Source organism: Galendromus occidentalis, unplaced genomic scaffold (genome assembly GCF_000255335.2).
Source record: "Galendromus occidentalis unplaced genomic scaffold, Mocc_1.1 scf7180000077470, whole genome shotgun sequence".
NCBI lineage: Eukaryota > Metazoa > Arthropoda > Arachnida > Mesostigmata > Phytoseiidae > Galendromus > Galendromus occidentalis.
In genome coordinates this window covers 368802-392213 of record NW_003805458.1, presented here as the reverse complement: position 1 = coordinate 392213, position 23412 = coordinate 368802, and the positions used below count along the sequence as shown (strand labels likewise).

Sequence of the window (23412 nt, the reverse complement as noted above, 5' to 3'; positions counted from 1 at the left end):
ACGAATGTTGTTTCTGCAATGACGATCGATTCTCACAGGATTCAATCCTCATCACCTTGTCGAGGAAGCTCTCATTACGGTGACGGATCAGCGAAGCAAAAAGGAACCACTCGATTAGAAAAGCCGGAACATATTTTAATGATTGATTCGTGTCTCGTCACTTGCACACTTATACTTTCAAGGATTCAAACATTTGTTTGTACAGCATCGATATATTTTAAGAGGATCAAGGAGCGGCCGGACTCGTCCATGGCGGTTGGTCGGAATTCTCGAGGATACCACATTTGAGCGCCGTATCCTTCCCTTCATTGAAGACCACGGAGAAGTTCTTGAGGTCGTCATCCGTGCAGAACTCGATGGAGAAGCGACGCCGCAATAAAGGCTCCTGCTTGACGTCTTGAGCCATCCAGATAGCCTTGCGTCCTGCAATAGAGGAACTCGTCTTTTTCTAGAGGTCTCCCCGTGAAAGAAGAAAGGTGGAAGAATATATCGAAATCGATCGGACATGGGCCCGGCAACTAGAAGTCCGAGTCGAAATCACCAACCTGTCTCCCGGAGAGACGTTTGGACGGCGATTATGGTTTTCGCGATGATAGTGTCGGTTGCAGCGTCGCTGAGATAAATAACGTGGCCAAAGATGTCATCGTCGTAAACGATGCGCACGATGCCTTGTCCAAGATCGAGCCATTTATTTCCGCCGATCGGCATTTCTTCTGTGATGTCAACTACGGCACTGAAGAGCACGTTGTCTTCGTCGAAATCATGCTCGCCCTCTTCGTATTCATCATCTTCCTCCGCGGTTTCGTCGTATTCGTAAACTTCTTCTTCGTAGTCCTCCTTGGCGTCCTCCCGCGTGGTTGCGACGCCTTCGGGGCCGCACTTCACGATTTCGAAGTCCTCTAAGTCGTCGCCATTTCCTCCCGCAGCATCGCCATCGTCCGTCTGGTCTAAGCCTGCAATTCAAACTTTGTAGAATTAACAGCGATGCCGGAATATGCCGCGTGTGACTTGAGGAGTCGAGCGGCTGGAAGTTCTTCGAGCATGCGAGTAAATCTGAGCTCCGTCCCAAGATCCTTGTAAAACTATGGTAACTCTCCCGAATAATCTCCAACTTTCGGATCCACTATCAATTTGAACCTTCACCTCCCTCCCAGAGTCCAAGAGATATATTGAGTGATATCAGATGGAGAGAACGTGCCGAGAACCAAGATGACAAGTGAAAATTGATCTCAATAGCATCGAGCAGAGACTTCAGGGGCAGCCGGTTCTGGACAGAAACCTCATTTATTGACATTCTTGATACGATCTCTGTAATGCTCTCATTCGGAATTCTTAATGTTTTTTTCTTTTTCTTTACACAAATACATTCTAAGGGAGCCTCTTCGGATCATTGAGAGGATCTAGAAGTTTTTTGGAGATCATCCCCTAATATCGACCGCACTTTCAGACCACAACAAATCCGTCCGCACCTTCTTTCGCTTTCCGCGCTTTTTCCACCTCCTGGTCGAAAATTTCCTTGAACTCGTTCAGACGGGCTTCGGTCTTAACTTTCAGAGCGAAAAGCTGCGGGGTCGGATCACCTTCTGCGAAATCTACCGCAGACCACGTGAGACTGTTGTTGGACGTGGAAAGGGGTTTCAGCTCCATGCCGTCGGTGATGTAGTGATTACAAGCGACTTTGTGAACCTGGAAACGATGTCAGAAGAGGGTAACGGTGAAAATTGATGCGCTCGAGAGTTTTCAAAGATAATTCAGACAGATCCTCGGTCATCGAAAAACTAACCATGTCTCGACGGACAACGATCCGGGCTCTACCGTCGGTACAGCGGAGAATTTTCGCTTCTCCGAGGGCCCGTTCCTTCCATTCACTGGTTTCACCGTGGTAGACGTAGAGTTTTGCACGCTGCGAGTACAACACTTGGTCCTGTTCTTCGCCGGTCTGAACCGCAACCAGGTCCGGAAGAGGGATGACGGGTTCGAAATGGATGTCCTTCGACGGTTCAACCTCTTCCACGTCCTGAGTGGAGTCGTCGTTTTTACCAGGGGAGCTCGTCGCTCCGGTCTTCGAGAACGATGAGAAGAAACTCGAAACCTGACCACCTCCCCATGGGGGGTTATCACCACCGGACTTCGCGAAGCCAGTCGTGGACCCCTTCGCCGCCAGAGCTGAGAATGTCATGCTGGATCCAGCACCGAACAAGAAACCGCTGTCCGTCGTGGTTTCCGAAGGCTCCAATGGCTTCAGCGTTTCTTTCTGTGTCTCTGTGGGGAAAGTCGTCAATCCATAAAATCGTACTTGGTTCCGGCTTTTTGAAATCGGGCAAGGGAATCATGGGGAAATCGGGCAAGGGAATCATGGGGAAATCGGGCATACACTCACTTTCAACTGGTACTGTTCCGAACGCCGGGGGCGCTCCAAAGACGGGCGGTGCTTTCGGTGGAGTTTTCGTAGTTTGCGACTCGATTTTCACCGCAGCGAGTCCTTGCAAGGCTGGAGCAGATGTTTCGGCTGGAGCAGATTTTTCGGCCGGTTGCGGAGACTTCTTCTGGGCGACCTTCTTCGGTTTGACAGCTGCTTGTTCCTCAGGCTTGACCGGTGGCGTTGCTGCACAAGCTTCATTCGCTTCTTCCTGTTCGCAACCTCGGCAGCCCTTGCATTTGTGCTGCCGTCCCTCGTAGAGGAAGAAATGATCGGGAAGCATGAGCGCTCGAGCTCTCATGACATCAGCATCGCAAGCTCTCTCGATTTTCACAACCTCAACCGAATCACTTCGAATCGAAGCCGAAGATTCTTGAGCGTCCGTCGAGTCCGAGAACAGGACCTGCGGTTTGAGCGGACTAGCTGTTTTCTGCTTCGGTGTGGTTTCGACCGATGGCGAGGCGCTTTTCGGCGAGGCTTTCACGGGTGTCGGGGCCTGTTTTCCCTGAGCGTCGAGAATTGCGTCGAGCATTGCCGAAGCCGTTTCTCGGTTACGGACCCGGATCGCGAACAGTGTTGGCTCTGGTTCCCCCTCAGCAAAATCTAGGGCTTGCCACTCCAGTGTTCTGTCGTCGCGTTTGCTGAAGTTGATTTGTTTGGTCAGGTAGTGATTCAGGCAGACCTTGTGGACTTGCTCCCGTCTCATGGTGAGACGAACTTTCGACGTATTAGGATCCTGCAGTATTTTGAAGTCACCGACTCCCCTCTCCTTCCATTCCTTGTTCGCGAAACGGTACAGTTTCGCTCTGACGGAGTAGAGACACGTCTGGCCCTCCTCGCCGGTCACGACCTCAACCTCGGGCGGAAGCGAAGCTACCGCTGGAGCAAAATCCCGATCCTGCGATTCCACGACTTGATCGTCATCGTCCTCCGAATGTCGAACGCCCGAAGCTTCGAAGGAGAATTTATGCTGTTGCGGACTGCCAAACGTGAAGCCTGCGGACAGCTCAGCAGCCGGCGGTGTTTGATCCTCGACTTCTTTCTTAACCGAAACAGGAGCCGTCGGAGTCGTAGAAGCCGCCGGAGCCTGCGTGGAAGCGACCGTATTGCCGAACACGAAGCCAGTCGCGGGCTGGGGAGCCGAAGATGAATTCGCTGACGTCCCGAAAGTATACGTGGTCGATATCGGAGCCTTTGACGCTTGTGTCGTATCGGGGTTGGATGTTGAGAAACCGAAACTCGAAGTTTTCGGAAGTCCGAACTTGAACGCTCGAGCCGCTGAGCACGCTTGGCAGCTTTCGGCGGTGGGAGGATTGCTCACATAGCACGAGGAGCATTCCCAGTTTTTCGGGTCGGGTTTGAAAAAATCACCGAAAGACGGCACCGCAGGAGGTGCGTTGTCTTTAGCCGCGACGGGGACGCCAAACTTGAAAGGAGAACTGACGGCGGGAGCGGAACTAGCGGTATCTTGAGACGCAGCGCCCGACTTCGAGGTTCCGCAGGAGATGCAAGTCGACGCGTCAGCCTTGTTGTTCACCAAGCAAGTACTGCAAGACCACGATCCGGCGGCGACTTTGAACATTTCCGACAGCGAGGGCAAGGGTTTCCCTTGGGAAGCCTCCTCCTTCACCGGGATCGAGGGAATCTTCGCTGACGGCGAGGTTTCAACTGAGGTGGAATCCGAGGCGGCTTTCACACCTTCGTCGAACACCTCTTTGAACTTCTCGGCTTGTTCTTTTGTCTTGAAACGAATGACGAACTGTTCGTACTTTTGCTCTCCGTCGGCGAAATCAGGGGCGAACCACAAGTGTTCTGTGGGTTTCGGTCTCGGTTTGAGTTCCATTCCAGGCAAGATTGGGTGGTTGGCGCAGATTTTCAGCACCTGTTCACGACGCATGAGAACTCTGTATTTTCCTGTTGTTTTATTGCGGAGGATCTTCACCTCGCCCAGTCCTCGCTCTTTCCATTCGCGCGTTTGCTGATCGAATCGGTACAGCTTGGCTCTGTCGCAGAATTTCGCATCCTCGTCTTCCTCGCCTGTTTTCGCATCGACTAGCTGCGGCAGCTCGATGACCGGCTTGAACTGCGCAGTGCACTCGTAGTCTTCTCCTTCGGCGTCTCCTCCTTCGACGCCAGCGGCGGGATTGCTCGGGCTCGATGCGACCGTCGAAACAGTGGGCGTGAGAGCCGAGAAACTGAAAACCTTGCTCGTGGGGGTCGTCGAAGCGGCGGAGCTTGACGTGGTTAGCGGCCAACCGCTCCCGAGGGTCGGCTGCGGAGCCTCCGGCTTAGGGAACTGGAAGCTGAATCCGGAGAAGGGGTTCGGCTCCTCTTCCGTTTTGGATTTTTCGGCAGCTTTCACCTCGGTCGGAGCGGGCACGGTGTTCGCTGCTACGACGGGTGTCGAGTTGAATGTGAATCCACCGAGGGATGGTGTTTGACCGAATGTGGAAACAGGAGCAGCAGCAGGGGCGGCAACGGCAGCCTTACCGGTCACGCTTGTGAAAGGACTGGATTTGCCGAAGCCGAGGGCAAAAGGACTAGACGCGTTCGCAGGCGACACGGAGGGTGCAGCGGGCGTCGGTAAGATCCCGGGGGAAGATGAGACCGCTACGGGGGTCGCGAGCGGCACGCTCGTCGTGTTTGGTGTGGTCATCGCTAGAGAGGAGAAAATCGAAGATTTCGGCGTTTCTACGGCTACGTCCGGTCTGGGTGAGGTTGTGCTCGCCAAGCTCTTGGTCGGGGTCTTGTTCAGAGCCGCTGCTAAGAAAATATTTTCTTTCGCAGGCTGACACGGCTCCTGTGGAACTCCGCAATCTTGGAAAACTCGCATGAGAATCTCGCCCGGCTGGATGGACCAATCGGTGAAACGGATGTAGTATGATTTGTCACCGTGAGTCCATTGGACGTTTGTTTGGCCGTCGCCAGTGTCGTACGTTGAGAAAGTCATTCGACCGAGATCCTGAAATCGGGAAAACCCGTGAGAAATTCCGCGGAGCTCCGAGGAATCGAATGAAAGGGAATTGTCCCTTGAGAAATTGACAAATCTCCGGACCACTTACATGCGAGATGTATACACGTTGGGCATCGAAATACCATAATGAATTGAGAATGGGGCCTTTGTTCGGTGTTTGGAGGATTACAATTTTGTGGACGCCCGACACGGCGGAATAGGACACGCCGGCCCGCGATTCGTAAATAGTTCCTTCAGCTTCGAAGAGAATCTTATTCTTGGAGAAGTCATCTTTCGGGGTCACCACGGCACTCTGTGGTTTGGTGGGAGCAGCGGCCGCGAAGGAAGTTTGCGCGGACGGATGCTGAACTCCGGTCAGATTGAACTGAGGCAAACCGGCGCCCGGAGGTATGACGAGTCCTCCGCTTTGGTACTGCTGGGTGCGAGAACTTGAGGAGGTGTCCTGATAATCGGTGTAATCGGCCGAGGTTTGAGACAGGCTGACTTGTTCTTCGATGCGTGTCAGTTGCTGAGAGATCTGAGCGACTTTGATGACCATTTCGGAGTTCGTCGCAACCGCTGCTTTCGTTTGGCTGGAGATTATGGTCTGCTCAGCTAGAACCTGGAAGACAAGACCGACTTGTAGACTGATAGACTTATTGAATCGCGGGGACCCAGGATCGACTTGAATTGAACGACTTGATTTACGCACGGAGAACGATCATTCATCCTCGACATCGAACGATGAACGAGCCAGATAGGAATGCGCTGACCCGTCACAAGCAGTCTCTTCTCGTTGGCGACTCGTCTCGATCAGATTACTATTGTTTGCCTATTAGGTTATAATATTTACCTGTGCCAGAGTCTCGATGAGTTTTGCCTGCATGGCCTTCAACTCAGTGAGTTCCGTTTCGAGTTTGGCCGACTTCTGAGTTGAGTCCACCAAAATTTTCGCCGTCTGTTCTTTGATGAGCGTGTCGATTTTGTTCATGTCGACTTCTGGGAGCGAAGTCGTCTCTGTTCGTGGAGGGAATATCGTCAGCGAGACATATCGAGGATGTATTGCTGGACCATGCTCATTACATGGGGATTCAGAGAATCGCGATTACTGGGTTTGGGCGCGAAATACAAACCTCGGGTGTTGAGTCCCGATACGTTCAGCTCCACGTCCAGGCAGCTCGTTGTTTCCGAGGCCTTGAACTTCAGAGACTCGAGTTCTTTTTTCAACTTTTCGCTCAACTCGGGATCGCTCTGGGCCATCTGCAGACCTTTTTTCAGCAGAGCGCTCGATTTTTCCAGGAGGCGCTCGATCGTGTCGACATCGCCCTCCGACATGAGTTCGTCACAGAGCTTTCCAGCCGCTCTCGCGTAGTACAAGTAACCCTTAGGATTGTGGACCGATTCGAGGGTACTGCGGGCTCGTTCGAGTTGTCCAGAATACAGAAGGAACTTTCCGATTTCTAAATTTGCCTCGCCACGATATCCACCTGCGTCTTCGGACGCAGCCATCGTTTTGGGGATTTCGAAGAGCACGCTCGGGGCCGCGCGACCGCCACCGATCGCCGGTTGGATTCTGTGCTGCTCGTCCAGCCGAGCGAGGACAATCTGGAATGACCCACTCCAGTCATTATTTTTGCGCGCTTAGAAAACTCCTCTGGGCTGATTCCCGTGTCCTCAGAGGAGAGAGAGTAGCTACATAGAATCAATCACGAAGCTTCGCAACGAACCCTGTAGTAATTCACGGCAGCGCCGAAGTATGGGGCCTTCTTGCGACCTTTTTCATGGAGGTCTCGAGCGATCTGAATCAGATAGTACACCGGCATTGACTTTTTGGCATCCTTGCCGCGCACGATATCGAGTCCGTCGCTCACAACTTTTTTCGGTTGAATCAAATCCCTGCCAGCGTTGACTTTCTTCACAAACGTCCGATACATGGCGTTCCAGAAGTTTTGCTGGAAAGGAGAAAGACAAAATCTCAGGCCGAATCGAAAACCAAAATCTCAAGCCGAATCGACGACCAAAATCCCGCTGTCGCTATTCGAACCCGCGGTCAGAACCCACCTGTTTGTTCGTGGTGAAAGCCCTGTGGAGAATTTCGCGGGGAACCGTGGGTCTGATGATGTCCAGCTTGCTTCCGAAAAGTCTAACTGCGGCCAAGACTGCCGCCAGGAAGGCGTCGATATCGGATTGCGATGGTGTGTGCGCTCCATCCATAGTGCTGGGAACTAGGAGCAACGAGGGGAAGATCTTCTCCGTCGGCATTTCTGCTCCGCTCAAAAGCAACCACACGATGTGCTCTAGACTTCCGGCGAAGGCTATGCACGAATTACTCTCATAGGGAGCGATCACCGATCGATCTGGGAGCTTCGTGCAAGCTCGAGCGAGGACCGTCTGATTGAAAACGGCCGCGATCGCTTTTCCCGGGAAGAGTCGCTCGGTCACGAACTTCACAGCGGAGTTCCCCGATAGGGCGATTTTGACGCTCTCGGCCAAACTCGGATCAGTCGACGTGTTCGCGAGGCAGTAATAGCACACGGTTGTGCGATAAGAGCCGTCCAGATGCACTTGGAGCAAGAGCTTTCTGACGTCGTCTTTGAGTTTTGAGAACCAAGTCTCATTCGTCAATTTCTTAGGTTTATATTCGAGTGCACAAAACATGAGTGCCTGACCTCGAGCCCTGTAGGCATCTTCGCGGTTCGATTCGTCGGCCCGACGCAGCATACCGAGCGCGAATAGGAACAACAATTGACCGGTGAAGTGATCCAATACGAATGACCACAAGCATTCCCGGTACCACTGCTGATTTGACAGAGCCTCGTCTAACAAGTTATCGAACACTTCGAGCTGCTTGAAGAATGCTTCCAGACCCACACTGCCTTTGTCTTGGTCGGCGATGAAAAACGGATCCGTGATCAAACCCATGGTCAATCTCTGACTGATGTGGAGGTGCAGAAGGGCGAGGGTCTGATCGTAGGGCATGGCTTTACTCGAACGAAGTTTCTGTGGGATCGGAGCGCGATTAGAATACGAGCAGTAAATTGAGAGGTACCGATTTAATCAATGGAAGTGGAGGAACTTACATTCAGAGCGTTTTGACACGCTCTGTACCACTGGGGGCTGTTCCGCAACTCCTGCTTGCTCTCTTCTCGCAGGATGATTCTCACACAATCTTCGAATCGGTTCGCTTCAGCATAAAACACCAACAACTTTATCTGCGCTTCCGGCTCTAGAGGATAGAGGATGGACCGCTCTTTCAGGACTGCTTCCATCTCCTGAACAAAAACATGATCAAATTAGTCTCTCGTGGAGGGGATTTCCAGTCTTCCGGTTCCCCTTGATGGAGCGGATGCAGATCGGCGACATTTCGTCGAGGAAGCTCGTCGTGGAGCTCCGAGGAAGAATCAATCACCACCTACCAGAACGCTGAATTCGCCCTCACGGAGAACGGCTTCCCTCAGGCCTAACATACTCATCTGCGGAATATTGGCTTCTTCTGCCGCTTTCAGCCAGCCTTTTTTCACCGACAGCGCTATTGATGCTAGGGGAGCGGCTTCGCATATGTTGGCAAGAACCTCTTTGTTCTCGCTGAGTTCGTAGGATCTGGAAAGAAAATTAAGAGTGAACTCACCGCATCAACGCGTCGAATCGCGCAAGCGAAGTAATTGATTTACCCCGCTCTGGAGTGAGGGTTGCTCCCCTCAACTATGGTAAGTTGAACGTTTGACTTCGAACCGACCTCTTCAGGGAGTCGTAAGCGTCCTGGAATCTGCGGAGCTTGAGATAGAGTTCACCCACGAGTTTGTGCGCTTCATGACTGTCGGGTTTCGCCTTGATGTATCGCAGGAGATACTTCTCAGCCTCGCAGTGTTCATCGATGTAAAGGTACTGCTGGGCGATTCGCAGGTACCGATGGATCCGCTGAAAGCGTCAACAGGTGATTAAACGAACTCTTCCGTCCCGCGCGGGCGATGGCTCTAACGTGAACCTCGTGGAAAGCTTTTGAACGCGCGCGATCGTAACTCCAGAACTCGAATCAGAGATGAAATTCACAGTGAATGCCCGAACCAGGATGGATTCCCGGAAGGCTGAGCATCGGCTGACATTCTGCGAGTATCGCCGTCAGAAATGAAATTCCGACGACGGTGCTCCCGTCATGTTCCTAGATCTAAATCATTATTTCCTCTCAAATTTGAGCAATGAGGCTCAAAGTTATTCGCACCGATCAGTTCACTAAATTCAATCACATCGCGGATTTTTCGCGCGCACTGTTCCGGCGCTCTCGAAGTTTCGCTGTCTGCGCGAGGTCCCCACATTCAGCAAAAGTCCAAGAATTCGCTATCTTGAGCTCAAATATCCACACCAGACGAGTTTCAAAAATCTGTCATCGGATACGGTCGACATCGAGATTCTCTTTGGGAGAAATTCCCGATTCGCCGACTATTCCCCATTCGCGATGTCAACGGTTCTGCATGGAGGAACCGATTTTCCGCGTCGAACAACGCTAAACATTCTACCCCGGATTTGACAAGCGCCAGGATATCCGCGGCAGGTACACGCGTTTTTTTCAAGCTAAGAGAGGAACCGCGGTCAACTACAGATATTTCAAGAAGGATCCCATTCGGCAGCCGGGATCAAGTTTTCAACCGGCGTGCGTCATACCTCTTCCTCGGATTTGCAGCTCGCCAGAAGTTTCTTCACCTGCGCGTCGACCTCGAGACGCTTTTTGCTCATGGCGCAGAGATCGAGTTTTGCCGCACGAAAAAGATTTTTCCTCGGCTGAAAAAGCCTCTTCGATAACGATATTGCGCTCCACTCGGAGTCTGTGGCAGTGGTGGCACCGTAACGTTGCTTCTGCCGCTGCAAGCACAGACGACACGAGCTGCACCGTCGACGACGACGACGACTGAACCGAGCAGCACACACAGCAGCTAGCGGACAAACCTCTCCGGCGCGGCGGTCTGTCCGGATTATTGGCGCACAAAACACATAACAGAACGCAGAGCACCAACCAGAACCGTCGGATACATTTAGATCATCGCTCCCCGTAGTTCGCGGGCTCGATTCAAACCACGCATGGCGCGAACATTTTTCCCGAGGCAGCCGACCTGATTCGAAGGTCGTTCATTCCACGGAATGAGCTGCATCGAAGCTCCCTGGAAGCTCGGCCGAGTCTACAAATCCTACACAATGGTCAAGGCTCTCACTGGAGGATCTTGAAATCTCCGCAGAGCGGCAAACAGCGCAGGCTGCGTCGAGAGCTTCTCCCATCTCTCCTCCCCGCTCGATGCGGCCAGCGGCCAGAAAAGTTCAATCGAAACCTCATGATGACGGTCAATCAACACTCAAGTCTGGAGGATCCTTCGGAAAGCACAGGCGGCGGGATAGAAAACCGGCTGATCGCTGCCCTCTCTCGGACCGGGCAATCGCACGCGCTCCGGTTCTGGTCGTCAGAGGACAGGGTTCAAGTCAGTCCGGTGGTCACTCCGACTCTGCCCAGGAACTTGACGTATAGTCGGCGGCGCCTTTATTAGTGGGAACGCATAGAAACCGCGAATGATTCCTGTCCTCGTCGTCACGGATTCCCACGCCTATCCGGCGCGCATTCGCTGTCTAAGCTTTTCTTGTCCTGTTCACCCACCCGAAGGGTAGACCTGTATTCAGAAAATAGTTGTCTGACTCTCCAGACATTCTGCTTCTTCCAGAACTCCCGATCTCGTCCATTTCTGTCTCTCTAAGGAGTATCTTGAAATCGATAATGAAGGCATCTCCCCCAACGCCCATCGATCCCTGCTCTCTACTCTGATGAATGATCTTCACCCACGAGGGGTCGCAGAGGGTCGAGTCCCAAGATTCCATGGGGAACAATTCATCAATCAATGTCTCTCATTCACTCGTACTGAGTAATAAGTAAACGTCTATGGGGAACATACAGTCAAACTTTTTTACGAACGTGATTGGTACTTACCGGGTATTATCGAGAACAGAAATATCGTATGCTACGATTAGACTGATTTTCTGCGAACCACATACAGATGTTCGATTTCGAGCAAATTTTCCCTCAATGCAAATCATTTTGAATGCGAAAATGTCCTCGAGACGTGAGGATAGAAGATCAATTCTCCAATCCCCAATCAGAGCTCAAACGCTGGGCCGTGTTCTCGTCGATTGAAAAGTTGTTCCGTCACGCTGTGAGACCTTTTGATTATAATGGAGAGATTGCAGCGCAGAGCGATACGTGTGGAGCGTCGACGAGAAACTCACTCCGAGAGATGAACGAATGCCCTTACGAGGGCTACGCGAAAGCCGGAGAATATCAAACGGTCTCCGCGCGCATAACTTCCCCGATTCCGGTCTTGCTCAGCCTCGAGCTCCGTACTCGCGAGCCCATAGCGCGACGGTCGAGATGAAGATCGGATATTTATTCACAGCGAGCGATTCGACGGGGTCGATATATGCATTTGTCAACCCGAATATTTAGACGAGCGCAGCTTCACGCGGGTGAACCGGAGCGGACTCCTTCCGCGGATCCAGAGTTTCCTCAGGGCGGGCCCTAAAAGGGAGAATGAGTGACTCGCAAGAAATTTGCGTAAAATTGCATCCTTTCTGATATCGTTGCACGAAGAGGGATCGGGACCGAGCGCTCCCTAAAACCGGGAGTTGAACGAAACCATGAATCCACCTAATTCGGAATCGGGGAGTTTTCCAGGAAGCTGTCGACCATGAAAACCCATCATCGTTGAGCGAATTATAGCTTTGCATGGGACCGCTGGTCATTGTCGACGAGTCTGCAGCCGATCCCGGCTGCCATAGGTGACCTGCGAGAAAACAGCGAGGCGTCCGCTATAGAAGGATATTTGCCTCTTTGGGTGTCCCCAGGGCGATTCTACGGAGTTTTCAGACACCAAATTGTGAAGCTGGTCTCATCGACTTCGATGGACCGGGATGCATGCGAGCGGCAGGGCAACCGACTCATGAATGAACCGAAGCGATGAGGTTTCACAACCAGGCTGATGAATCCAGAGAAAACTCGGTATTCATCATGGTGGAGAATGTCCATCATTTCTTCGGACTCTAAGGTAGCGAACATTTATCAGGGGTGCTGAGAGCTCTCATCAATGTTTTCGAGAGCGCTAGAACGAACCCGATCGATGCGCCCTGAGGTATGCTGACGAAATTCGTATTCGGGGGTACCACTTCTATTTTCAGATGGGTTTGATTTCTCATTATTAACAGCGACGACGTCTCATAATTCACAAGGGATCGTGCTCACTAATCTCCGTCTTTCATACGTCATCCGGGCAGAGGCTCCTCATCCCTAAAATGCCGTGCAATTCTGGGTGTCTGTCTAGTCTAGAAAGAGGCACCCTCCCCGCGAGATGTGTCGATATTTAGCACGATAGGTTAAGAAGCGGCCGAACCGTCTTGGCGGAGCCTTTCGCCCCGCCCATTCAACAAAGTTTCCCCTCGAGAACCTGCGGACCTCTCCACCAAAATATGTCGGTATGGAGTCCTGTGTCTTGCGCGAACTCATCTGTGGCTTGCCGCCCACAATCTTCGCAACCCCCAATGGAATCGCCGATTCCTGAAGAGTCTCCGAGTCAAAAAGATCTGGGGAGGTCCTCTGACGATTCGCTACTATCGGAGGCGCCGCGGTAGTGGACCTTCGAATCCAACGAATCATCGAGTAATCGAGCCTATTCCTCCTCAGTCAGCAAGCCGTTTGATTAGCGAGACTCGACTGCTAAAGTGGGCTCTCCGATTCCGCTCCGAGCCGAATTAGTGAATCATTATCAGCCCAACTTTATAGCATACGTAGCCAATGACGATATGACGCTAACCCGAGCCCTGCTCCTAGATCACATCTTGATCGATATCTGACAAGGGGAGCCATTCTCTCGAGCTTTTCCGGAGATATTCTCGGTTAATTGACCGCGAACCAAGCGAAAGATGAGCCACCACACAGGAAGCGTCGAACTAAAACTCTTCTTGCTCTCGATTCTTCCCCAGTGAGCCGGATTTTGCTTGCGGATTTTTATTCACCGGCCGGGAAGCATCAGAGTCTGGTGCGACAGAAGGTCACAGCAAAATTTTCCTTACAAACTTGATACTGTGGAGGATTTGATTGCAATCGGCGGCAACCTTCCCGTCGATTGGGACGAGGAAGTATTGATCTAGTAGACCGAACAAATGAGAAAACGCGTCGCCTGATAGGTTGTAGGTCAAGTCCTTATGGCGGAATTCACGGGAAGCTCTGCTTGAACGTACGGCACCGACGAGGCCCTTGCTCATCCTCGACAGATCTGCGGCGGTCACTGCTTTCGGGATTAGGCATTTCCCATTCTTCGAAAAGTAACTGTAAACGATCAGAATGTGCCTGCAGGCGATTCCGCTGAGCGGATAGAGAACAAATGCCGGTAGATTGTATCGCGTCGCTGTGCGTATAATCAACTCGGATCCAAAGGATTTGAAGATTTTAGTCGCGACGATATTCGCCTTCACTGCTTCCACGGGGTTGAGGAGCCGCGACCCTTCACAAGGGCTGAATCTGGACTTATTGAAGTCCGACTGAGCTCTGGTCAGCTCTATGCTGTACATCGATTTGTGGTGCTCTCTCCCAAGGCACATGGATGAGGTGAAACACAGCGCGAAGAAGCATCTGAAGGCGAAAAAAACGGAGAATCTGACGATCCATAAGCACTGACCCGAGCGGATGCTCATCTCTTACTGCGTTTCTTCACGACGGAGAGGAAGACTCAGATTTTGGAGCGCGGCATGCTTGTTGAGTCAGTTGGTGCTATTCGTGATTCCACCGCATCGAAATTTCCAAGGTGAATGAGACGATAAATTCTGTCGCTCCTCAAACAAACAGTAGCTATGACATTCCCCGATCGAGAGTCTCGGATTTCTCCGACCCGCGTCCGTGGAAAGCTACAAGGCTGAATCTAAGAATCATTTTTTCCAGCTGCCATGCCCTTTCGATTTGGCTAGACGGAAGCGCGGGAGCTATATTCCTTGACCGTGCTCAGGACGCTTTCGAAAACATTCGAGCCTCGCAGCAAGTCTAATAGAATAATATTTGTTCAAGTACGATGCAGTGGCGGTATTTGCCTTCGAGAATTCTCATACCCCAAGCATTTCCGAGAGGAGACGACCTCGAGCTAAATTTTTTTGACTCCTTTCGCAAGTGACTGAACTCGTAGAATCGCTCCAACACACATATGCTGTGGATGAGCTCCAAGATGCGGAGATCAGCTCTGCTATAAACGTCTCTCACGTGTCTTCATCCGTTGACACTGTATTTCCCGAGATTGGCCCACGCAACGTTCCCGACTGAAGCCTCGGCTCCCGAGGGGATTCCCACGAACTGCTGATCTGTGGGCAAGTTCCCCGTCGAAAGGGACGAGGAACATGCCTCCAGTGCTTAGAGACCTGCAGCTCCCCACACAAAGTCTACCTTTACTAGACCCGGATCATGTCGCTTGCCATCTCAACTAGCTAGACGGGACACATATGGGTTGGATGCATGGGATAACGAGCTGGATTATTTGAACAGAATAAGTAGCCCGAGTAGCCCAAAATGGAGGTCAAACTGGAGACGAAATCGATCATGATCACGAGAGGCCAGTGTGAGGTCACTTTTAATGAGAGCAGATAATCCTGAGAGAGCGTGAAATCTGTGCAGTGCATTCGGACGCAGGATCGGAAGTGTAGTGGCGGATGCCTGTACGTCAAATATCGCCCTTTTGAGCCCCGGAAAATAGGGAGAAAAAATACTCCCTGACTCCGTGCACTCTCTTCCCGTATCGTCACCAGGGTGCTCATTAATTCCTCCGGAGCATCCCGCGCACCACGGGTCAGATACATCACCTGGGGAGAGACAAAGCAACCCATTTCGCGAGTTGACGAGAACCAGAGAAGTCTCGAAAATACAGAATCGTCGAGTGCAACGATTGTGCGCACATCCAGGTGACTCTTTCCCCGGGCCGATTTCCCCTGGTGCACAGCGCAAGCAGTGCGTAGATACACTTCCCATCATCAGGATTTCTTCCGACTGACGAATGACCATTTCCTCGACGAATGATTTTACCCTTGTATTACAGCTCTCTCTGACACACCAATCGAAAGAAAGCTCGATCACTTCCTCCTGCTAGCACAGAATGGCGCCTCTATTCTGAACGGCCGGTGATGCAAGTTTGGAGATTGTGTTCGAAACCTGCTCTCTCAACATCTTCGGCGCATGTGTCCGTGCAGTCAGCGTTGTTACCCCCGACGAGGACATACCAGACATTGAGGTTATCTGGAATGGATATAGGGTTAGTAGTTGAGGGTTGGTCTCGTCGAACACCGAGGAGAATCAAAGAAAGCCCTGAACCATCTCGGAACTTGCCTGTGCCGCATTCGAGGACGTACAGCTCGTCTAGATTATCATTGTCGTTGAAGAAATATAGTCGGCTAGCAGACTTCCCGGTGCTTTCGTAATGATTTCCGACTCTCTCGAAGCGAGCCCTGAAGGTCAGATGGGTCGAAATGGGGTGCATGATATATACGTGTACACGTGACGTACATATATTTGTAAGTACACATCATATGTATGTATACTTCCCTTATGTACACTCATCAGAGATCGAACAGCAAAATATGAGACTTGAACCTATTCTTGAGAATTTTCGATCTCTCTCTCTCTTGGTTCAACTCCAAAGACGTCGTTTCCTCCATCGTCCTTACCCTATTTCAATCTCGTCGATTCTCGGGAGAGAGAACTCAAGGATATCTCCGGCGACAGAAATCGTGAAGTGTTGCTTGTAGCACAGAACACTGTCGGCCAATGCATACCCTGTCACGTTGTTTTGCCACTAGATAAACAAGAAACCATGAAAATCGATTATCTGAACCCGCTCTGTTTCATTTGATTCGTGCAGAATCGTAGGCCGATTTTTTTACAAGAAGGGCGATGAGGCGCAGCGTGAAACAACCAACTCTGACTCACTTTCTCGATCAGGCCGACATTTGCGTACTCCTCGTCGTCATCGCACGTATTTTGCCAGTCGTCCTTCAGAGCCGCTCGTGTTGGAGTCACGAGGAATACTGGAAATGGTGTATGTATTTAGATGAGTATTCATTGTTATTCGAACCAATACTCCAGAAGGTTTGTCTCGAGGAAGAACTCACCGCTGACCAAAGCGAATATTAGCCGCATTTTCCTAAGGATGCGAAGTGGATAGTGCTTCCGGTTGACCTTCGCTCACTGAAAGCCAGAATATCACCCAGAGGGCAGATTACCCCTCGAATTCCAAGCCGGCTGGACACGATTTCTCTGGGTATGGGGTTGTACCCTGACACCAATGAGATGTTTCTCACTCTTGAATTCGGGATCACAGTGATCTCTAACAATAACCTGTCACCAACACGGTAGACGAACAAGCTCAAAACATTTTGGACTTCGCATCATCTCCCGTTACAACAACCTCTGCTCCTGGAGGGCTCATCAGAGGCGAGCCGGCAATCATATATTCAAGTCCTACTCCCTTCAAGACATCGGGCGAATAGAAAAGCTCAGGAAGATTGCCGAGGAATGATTGTTTTCTGTTTTTTTCCTAATCGTTCATGGACGCGCATCATCGACGATTTCCTGGATCTGCTGATTTCCATGCATACTAGAGCTATGATCCATGTGATCAGGGCGGCGCCATGCATTCGATTTATCATTTCGAGACCTGTCAGAAATGTTGTTCCGCACGAATCCCACAGATCGCGTTCCCATTTGATCCGATTCATCTGCGGAGAGTTTTTGGGGGAACTCGAACAGAGGGCTTCAATACCGGGGGCCCGCATCGAGATCGGGAGAATTTCCACATCTCGAGCGCAATCTCAGCTGCATGCTTCCGGGGAAAGCATCAAAACTCCTCAGATGGACATTCCGCTGCGTGCATCGAGGGCAGATCGACAAGACCATGAAGAAACGCATCGATCCAGAGACTTACCTTTCAACGAGGAACAGGAATTAGAATGAGCCACAAGTATAGCTCCTACCCGAGTGCGGAGCCGTCCGCGTCTGACGGAAGGAATTGATGACCATTGCTCAGTCTAAATACAGCGGTCTTCATATTTCCTTGAAGCTGTGGAGGGATAGGCAGAAGGTGCCGCTATTTTTTATGAGAAGGTTGGTCAGATACCATATAGATATGGACTGATGGAGACGAAAGATCGCGCGGGAGATTGCAAGAAAAGCATTGAGGATTCCCGGAAACACAATGAGGGGAGCGACTCGGATCGGGCAAAAAACCGTTTTTTCCCTCAGGACCCGCTTTCATATCCGAGAGGCTTGTTTCGAGCCCAAATAATGGATAGACTAGAGACTAGAGGATGGGGGTGAGCGAATTTTCAGATACCGCTGATACGCGTGAAAGCACTCGAGTCTGCTGAAATCGTGATTATCCCCCATCACAGCGATTCTGTCGGAACCTTCCCTGTTTATGTTACGGTCGGCTCACATTTTCTCATCAAGCGCCGACTGCATCTTCCCGTTCACGCCGCACGTATCTCGAACTCCTCGGGAGCAGTCGTTCCCGAGATGCTCATGAATCGAAGACTTTTCCTGATTCCCAGAGCCCGAACCTCAAATCGGATCGAGTTTTCAAGCCTCCATCGAGTATAGTTGTGGTAACCATACAAGCTTTGGCAGGGGCTAGTGTAGATCCGGTAGGATCTCGCCCCCTCTGGTGTCGCCACTAACTCTTAAAGTAAGTCGACCTCCCTCTCTGAGCTCGACACTCCGCTAACGACTAGGTGTTTCGAGGTTCTTGAGGTCAGTACTTGAGCGAGGACTGGAAGCTGTATTCAAGGTTTCAGGCAGAGCTCCGCTGCGCACCATGGATCCGCCGGCGACCGGTGCTCATCTCCTGATCGGGCGCATGGCCATCTTCGAATCATTCGTTTTTTCTCGGACTTCATCCAGGGATGAAGGAACAAAATAGAGCCGAGTCGTAAATTAGTGAAGAGCCTTCCTCTTCACCCAGAAATGAATCCGCGGTCACTCCGGATCGCAACCTGTGCATCGCTTCCGCTGGTTCCAACTAGCCGCTTGAAGTCTCGCTGAGTAATCGCGGGGAAAATTGCGGCCCGTTCACGGGGCCATTAGCGCGTTTCCAGCGACCAAATGCCCCACACTGGGTGTGACGACAGCGATGAAGTAGTCATGAGGAGGGATGAATTTGAAGCCTCGGAGAGTACGGCCGTTTCGGGGGATGGAATGTTTCCGGATAATGTTGGGATTAGGGTCCTGTACAGAGGATACTTCCGGACCCGAGCAGAATATCCGGAGTCAATTCCTAGTTTTAGGGCGCTTGTCTCTTGACGAGTTATGTTTGGCCTGCAAAGGTTCGAACTGTTAGGAGGCTACGCATAAGTAAGCGATCGTCGACCTGCGAACATCGACACCTTCTGAGGGTTAGTCGAACTCGACTGAAGCCTCTCCCGCCGAAATTTCTGGTTGCCTGCATGAGCTTTAACGTCAAAATTAGGAACGCCGGCGGGCTGAGACGCCGAAAGCCGTGGCGGCCACGCTCCATCATAGGATGCACCGACAGGTTGGACCACCCCGTTGCTCTTCAATTATTTCTCGCCTGCCCGCGAAATTCGAGTCTCAGCCGAGGAAGGACGTCAGTAGCGACAGGAGACTATTCCATTCCCATCAACTTTCGATGAGACCAAACCTCGGGAGTAGCCAATGGGATCTGGCTTGTTTTCCTTATCTGAGGGATACCCTCCCGGAACGATCGAGCCATCGATGCGCGGCGGCCCCCGGAGGAGAAAGTCGCCATGTCCATGTCCCGTGATGAGATCGGAATGTTCTGAGGGTGCTCACGAGGATTTTTCCTGGAGCTCGCGATTCTCGAGGATTGGTAGCGATCCAACAGATTTGGCGAAAGTGGCTCTGTTTTCAGGTGATTGTGGACGCCGCATAGGGAGCTGTGGCTCGAAATTGATGCGGAGCTTACTCATCCACTCTCCGTCATATTAAGCGACGATTAAGAGAGTGGGGGCCAAAGTTTTTGTTTTCATACGGATATGCGTTTTACCTGGCGGAGTTTGGAGCTTCTTCAATGCCCAAACAGGCGGATCGTCGTCCACGTGGCTCAGCGGAGAAAAAGTTCCGAGCCAAGACAAAGAGCGTGGACACGACGGTCTTGCGGAACTTAACTTTCTGTTACCCCGGCTGAGTTCCACTTCTCACGTCAATATGTGGTGAGGAAGGACCGGGACTCTCCGAGACTTCCGGAATGAGCCATAATAATTATAATAATAAGAATTTCTTGAAAATCAATCGAACTCATCATCAGGGTCAAGTGCACCTGTTTTTCTTCGGTATTACCTATGTGGCTCTGTAGTTTCCGATGAAGGCCGGATTCGGGACTATGCCGGAGAGAGTCGAATCACGATTGCTTTCACCGAACTTCAGGTCCCGGGGCAGCCGGAGAAGCACCATGACAGAGGAAATGAGTCCTCGCATCGAGTGGGCGGACACCGTCTGCTTTGAAATTATTCGCAGGCACGTTGTATCCTCCTCATCCAGCCGAGGTCCTCGGCTTCTGCTTTGTAGAGCAAGCCTAAATCTATGATGTTACGGGAGTTCTCTCCTCATCGCATGCACCCAATATTCCGATGCTGACTGAGAGGTCCCCATACTGCTCTGTCGGAAACAGCGGAATCCCTCTCGCGAAACAAGAGGCAATGAACATATTCAATTTTGAATCCTTAAAAAAGACGGTATACGATCAATTGCAGCTTCGAGCTCATAGCGCTCGGAGCTGCTCGTGCGGTCCTGACTCTATCTCGCGAGTTGCCAGGAGAGGATAAGTGACTGTCGCAATCAGGAAGGAACGCAGAGCTGGACCTTCAAAGCAAAACACGACCCACACGAGATTCCAGCCAGTGGCGTGGTGAGCCCCTGCGCCTCGCTGGGCGGCTCTGCCGACCCTTCTCATGCCCTCATCGCGAGATCTTTTCCGGAACCGAATACTTTTCGGTTCTGGCAACGGCCCCGCCTCTAAAGAACCTGAGGAAAACGCTTTTCCGGAAACTTCTTTTTCCTCGCCCAACGCGGAAATGCCGCCCCCTGAGAAGTGCGTCTTGGGACCTACCGCCCCCAGTCGAGTGGAAACTCTGGATGGAAGGAAGCGTTCCTTCTCGGAAAATTTCCATCGGATTCCGCCAAACCCTTGGAGCGCAGACTTGGGGGGAAGGAGATGAACAAAGTGGATGAAGATTGCAGAATTCTCTGCCAAAGGAGCAAGGTTGCCATTGCCCCCCTGATTTTTTCGTTCGCAAGGCTGCTGTCCACGCCCTATGAAGGCGCGATTCCCCCCCCTGCCCCCCACGGAACTCGGTATGCTTTTCCGTTTTGCGCAGATACGGACGGTGCTCGCGAGCCCTGATTAGGATCCCGATGTTTCAACGAATTGTCAAATTGTCAAACTACTGCGCGGGACGAGTCTTATCCGTCGCCGTACAAAGGGCCGGAAAGTGCTCCTGCTCTCACTCACTGAGAGTCGCCGCGTCGGAACGTGGAGAATTGAGAATATCGGGACGTGGTTGCCGCCACGAGAATTCCAATACTTTCGGCCTGATCCAATTTGGAGTCGCAAGCCACCGCTCGCAGCAGCTTCTCCGGGGCGCGTCACCGAGCGACTCTTCTCTTCATGTGAATGCACGGTGTCCAACATTAACGATATTGGAAACTCCTATTCAATAAGCTCCCGGATGATAAATTATGGACCATAACAGCCCTTCTCTCAGCCAGAACAAACAATCGAGACGATATTGATTTTCCGGGATCGCTGGTCGATCGGAGTATGACACGGAGTATTCCCACGTGGCTCATATGACACCGAGAAGATTCTCTGGAGACCGGTGACAGCCCCGTCTCTCACTCATGTACACTCGGCCTCGAATGATGCCGATGATTCCGGACGAACTCCGACAACTGTGAGAGATCAAAGAAGTCCCCCTGAGAACCGATGATATTCAAGAAAGATATGTGAGCGCTTGTCGGCGTGATTGTGGGAATTTAAGCTTCCAGCGCTTTCTGGGGGGAAAGCATACCCATCCTCCCGGTGCATTATTGACTTCTTCATTGCGCGAAAGAAGCGATTCAGGAAGAGGTACGTACTTTCACACGACAAGAACGAGGAACAAACTGCAAGTGCTGTTTGTTGCCCTATTCTGCCGCTTTCTTTCCAACCACCACTGATTATTGGAGGAGGAATTCTCACGATCCAATGAACTTCATCTAGAGCGATCGTCTTGAGCAGTATCATTCCCCCTCCATGCATGCTCGTGAACTCGGGCGCCTCCATCTGGAACGAATTGGGGGCAATCGGCGAATCTTTCAAGACGATCTCGGAGAAATGCATGACTGATGACCGCCTCTCGAAGCAGATTCCCTTTGAATCCCTTCAAAGAAGCCTTGATAAGCCGCTGTGATGCGTTTTATGGTAAAGGTCGACCCTCTCCGACATGAATCGGACTCGGAATCACCTACGTCGGCGATAGCTCCGCTCCCTTGGATGCCCGTGGGGACCGAATTTCAGGCGTTCCTGTGTCGCTGAATGTCGATATTCAGGATAAGGATGCTAGATTCTGCGCGGTTTTCGATTCCGGACTCGGAGCTATTTTTTCCCGCGACATGATTCCGCCTCTGAACTTGATAGTAGGATAGTCCTAAAAGAGTAAACCTGAATCGGAGCGACCTACGATGACCTTGTCCTATTTGGGTTATCCGAGCGGTATCTCTGTAGGTCGCTGGTACACAGGACGGTGCTTGGGAATAGACTGTTATCTCCGTGACCGACTCGTGACCCGTTAGACGCTCGCGAAGGTACATGCATCCGCGTGGATACTGTCCGGCTACCTTGTGGAGCGCCCAGTCCCGCTCAGACAAGCCCTCAGCAGATCCTGCCCGCTCCGAATACGCATTCGAAGCCCGATGCACCCCCGATCCGCGCCGGAAATGAGCTCGAGGGGGAGTTCTTCTGCAGAGGCGGCCCACTCCTCTCGTCCCTTCTCTCGGAATGTAGGGTTCTTCCGAGACCAGAGCTCTTCGCTTTCGGCCCTGGAACCTACGTCGGATCGAGGACAGCTACCCCTTATATCTACGTCACAGAACGTTTCGCGCGGAATGGTTACCCCCTTCAGCTCGGTGTGTAGTTCTGAGGAATTTTATATCAGAGGCTCAGCCTGATGGAACTTATTATCGCGCTAAGGGTGCCGAGACTCAACTTTCTCGCGTGAACAGGCTCTTTGAGAGCCCTATCGCTGAAGAGGCACACTCGAAGCTCCCATTGATTGATGCACTCGTCAACGAAATCTACCCCGCTCCCGTCGACGACTCGGATGAACGACACCGAAGCTCTGAGAGCCCAACAAATCAAGGGAATGCTCTCCAAGCTTGGTGTTTTCACTTAATAGGCATCAATAACTTTCCGGGCCGCTTCAAGCGGAGTCACGTTCAGGGACTACCATTCGATTCTGGGTGCAGATAGATCACGCGCAATTTATCACTATTCACAATATTCCTCATGGCCCCCTATGAGGAGCGGATCTGCGTTTAGGTGCGTTTCTCCGAGTCGACCTTGGAGGAGCGAACGACAGAAATTTCAGGGGGCGGGTTATCGCGAACACTCTATCGCTAATCGCACTGAGGGATAATTCTTTCCTCTGGAGGACGAGCTCTCAATTCTGAGTGCCATATCGCAGAGACATAGGCTGGATGTCAATTCTGGGCTTCGACGTTCATCGAAATTATTCGAGAGATTCCAGGGAGCTTCTCCTTCCTGAATCGGAAAATCTGCGACGAAGTCTATTTCGGGAATGATCAGCATGGGAGACCTTGTTGACGGGAAAATCGTTCCTATTGACCGGGAGCGAAGTCTCGAGGCTAAGAAATGCGGGGTGGTGCAATAGATTCAGACTCTTTCGCTCACAAGGCATTCCTAGAGGATCGTTTTCCCAGCAGATCTTGTCGGGGGAGCCTTCCATGGCC

The 23412-nt window shown here is 51.7% G+C and overlaps 2 protein-coding genes across 2 annotated transcripts; both read right to left on the bottom strand.

The window, feature by feature from the left end:
• Nucleotides 1–121: 121 nt before the first annotated feature.
• Nup358 (nucleoporin 358) lies at nt 122–10103 on the bottom strand. The gene is made up of 14 exons (XM_018639992.2): nt 10032–10103; nt 9109–9290; nt 8789–8972; nt 8453–8644; nt 7434–8372; nt 7100–7324; nt 6506–6977; nt 6226–6389; nt 5482–5994; nt 2381–5381; nt 1784–2262; nt 1470–1686; nt 546–953; nt 122–423 (listed from the first exon to the last, which is right to left on the bottom strand). Exons 1-14 carry the CDS (start codon nt 10101–10103, stop codon nt 227–229), a joined length of 7245 nt encoding a protein of 2414 aa, XP_018495508.2. The 3' UTR covers nt 122–226.
• A 5345-nt stretch (nt 10104–15448) lies between these two features.
• LOC100908170 (uncharacterized) lies at nt 15449–17427 on the bottom strand. Its single transcript, XM_003744509.2, has 6 exons — nt 17354–17427; nt 16542–16617; nt 16360–16457; nt 16098–16225; nt 15760–15878; nt 15449–15669 (listed from the first exon to the last, which is right to left on the bottom strand). Exons 2-6 carry the CDS (start codon nt 16567–16569, stop codon nt 15539–15541), a joined length of 504 nt encoding a protein of 167 aa, XP_003744557.1. The 5' UTR covers nt 16570–16617; nt 17354–17427; the 3' UTR covers nt 15449–15538.
• Nucleotides 17428–23412: the final 5985 nt, after the last annotated feature.

Bases quoted from the DNA above. Each gene is read 5' to 3' on its own strand.
- LOC100908170 (XM_003744509.2), bottom strand. From the start codon at position 16,569: ATGCGGCTAATATTCGCTTTGGTCAGCG. The intron at 16,458-16,541 runs GTGAGTTCTTCC...CACCATTTCCAG, and splicing joins AATATTCGCTTTGGTCAGCG to TATTCCTCGTGACTCCAACA. The intron at 16,226-16,359 runs GTGAGTCAGAGT...TTGTTTATCTAG, and splicing joins ATGTCGGCCTGATCGAGAAA to TGGCAAAACAACGTGACAGG.
- Nup358 (XM_018639992.2), bottom strand. From the start codon at position 10,103: ATGAGCAAAAAGCGTCTCGAGGTCGACGCGCAGGTGAAGAAACTTCTG. The intron at 6,390-6,505 runs GTTTGTATTTCG...CTCCACGAACAG, and splicing joins ATCGGGACTCAACACCCGAG to AGACGACTTCGCTCCCAGAA. The intron at 1,687-1,783 runs GTTAGTTTTTCG...CATCGTTTCCAG, and splicing joins TCGTTGTCCGTCGAGACATG to GTTCACAAAGTCGCTTGTAA.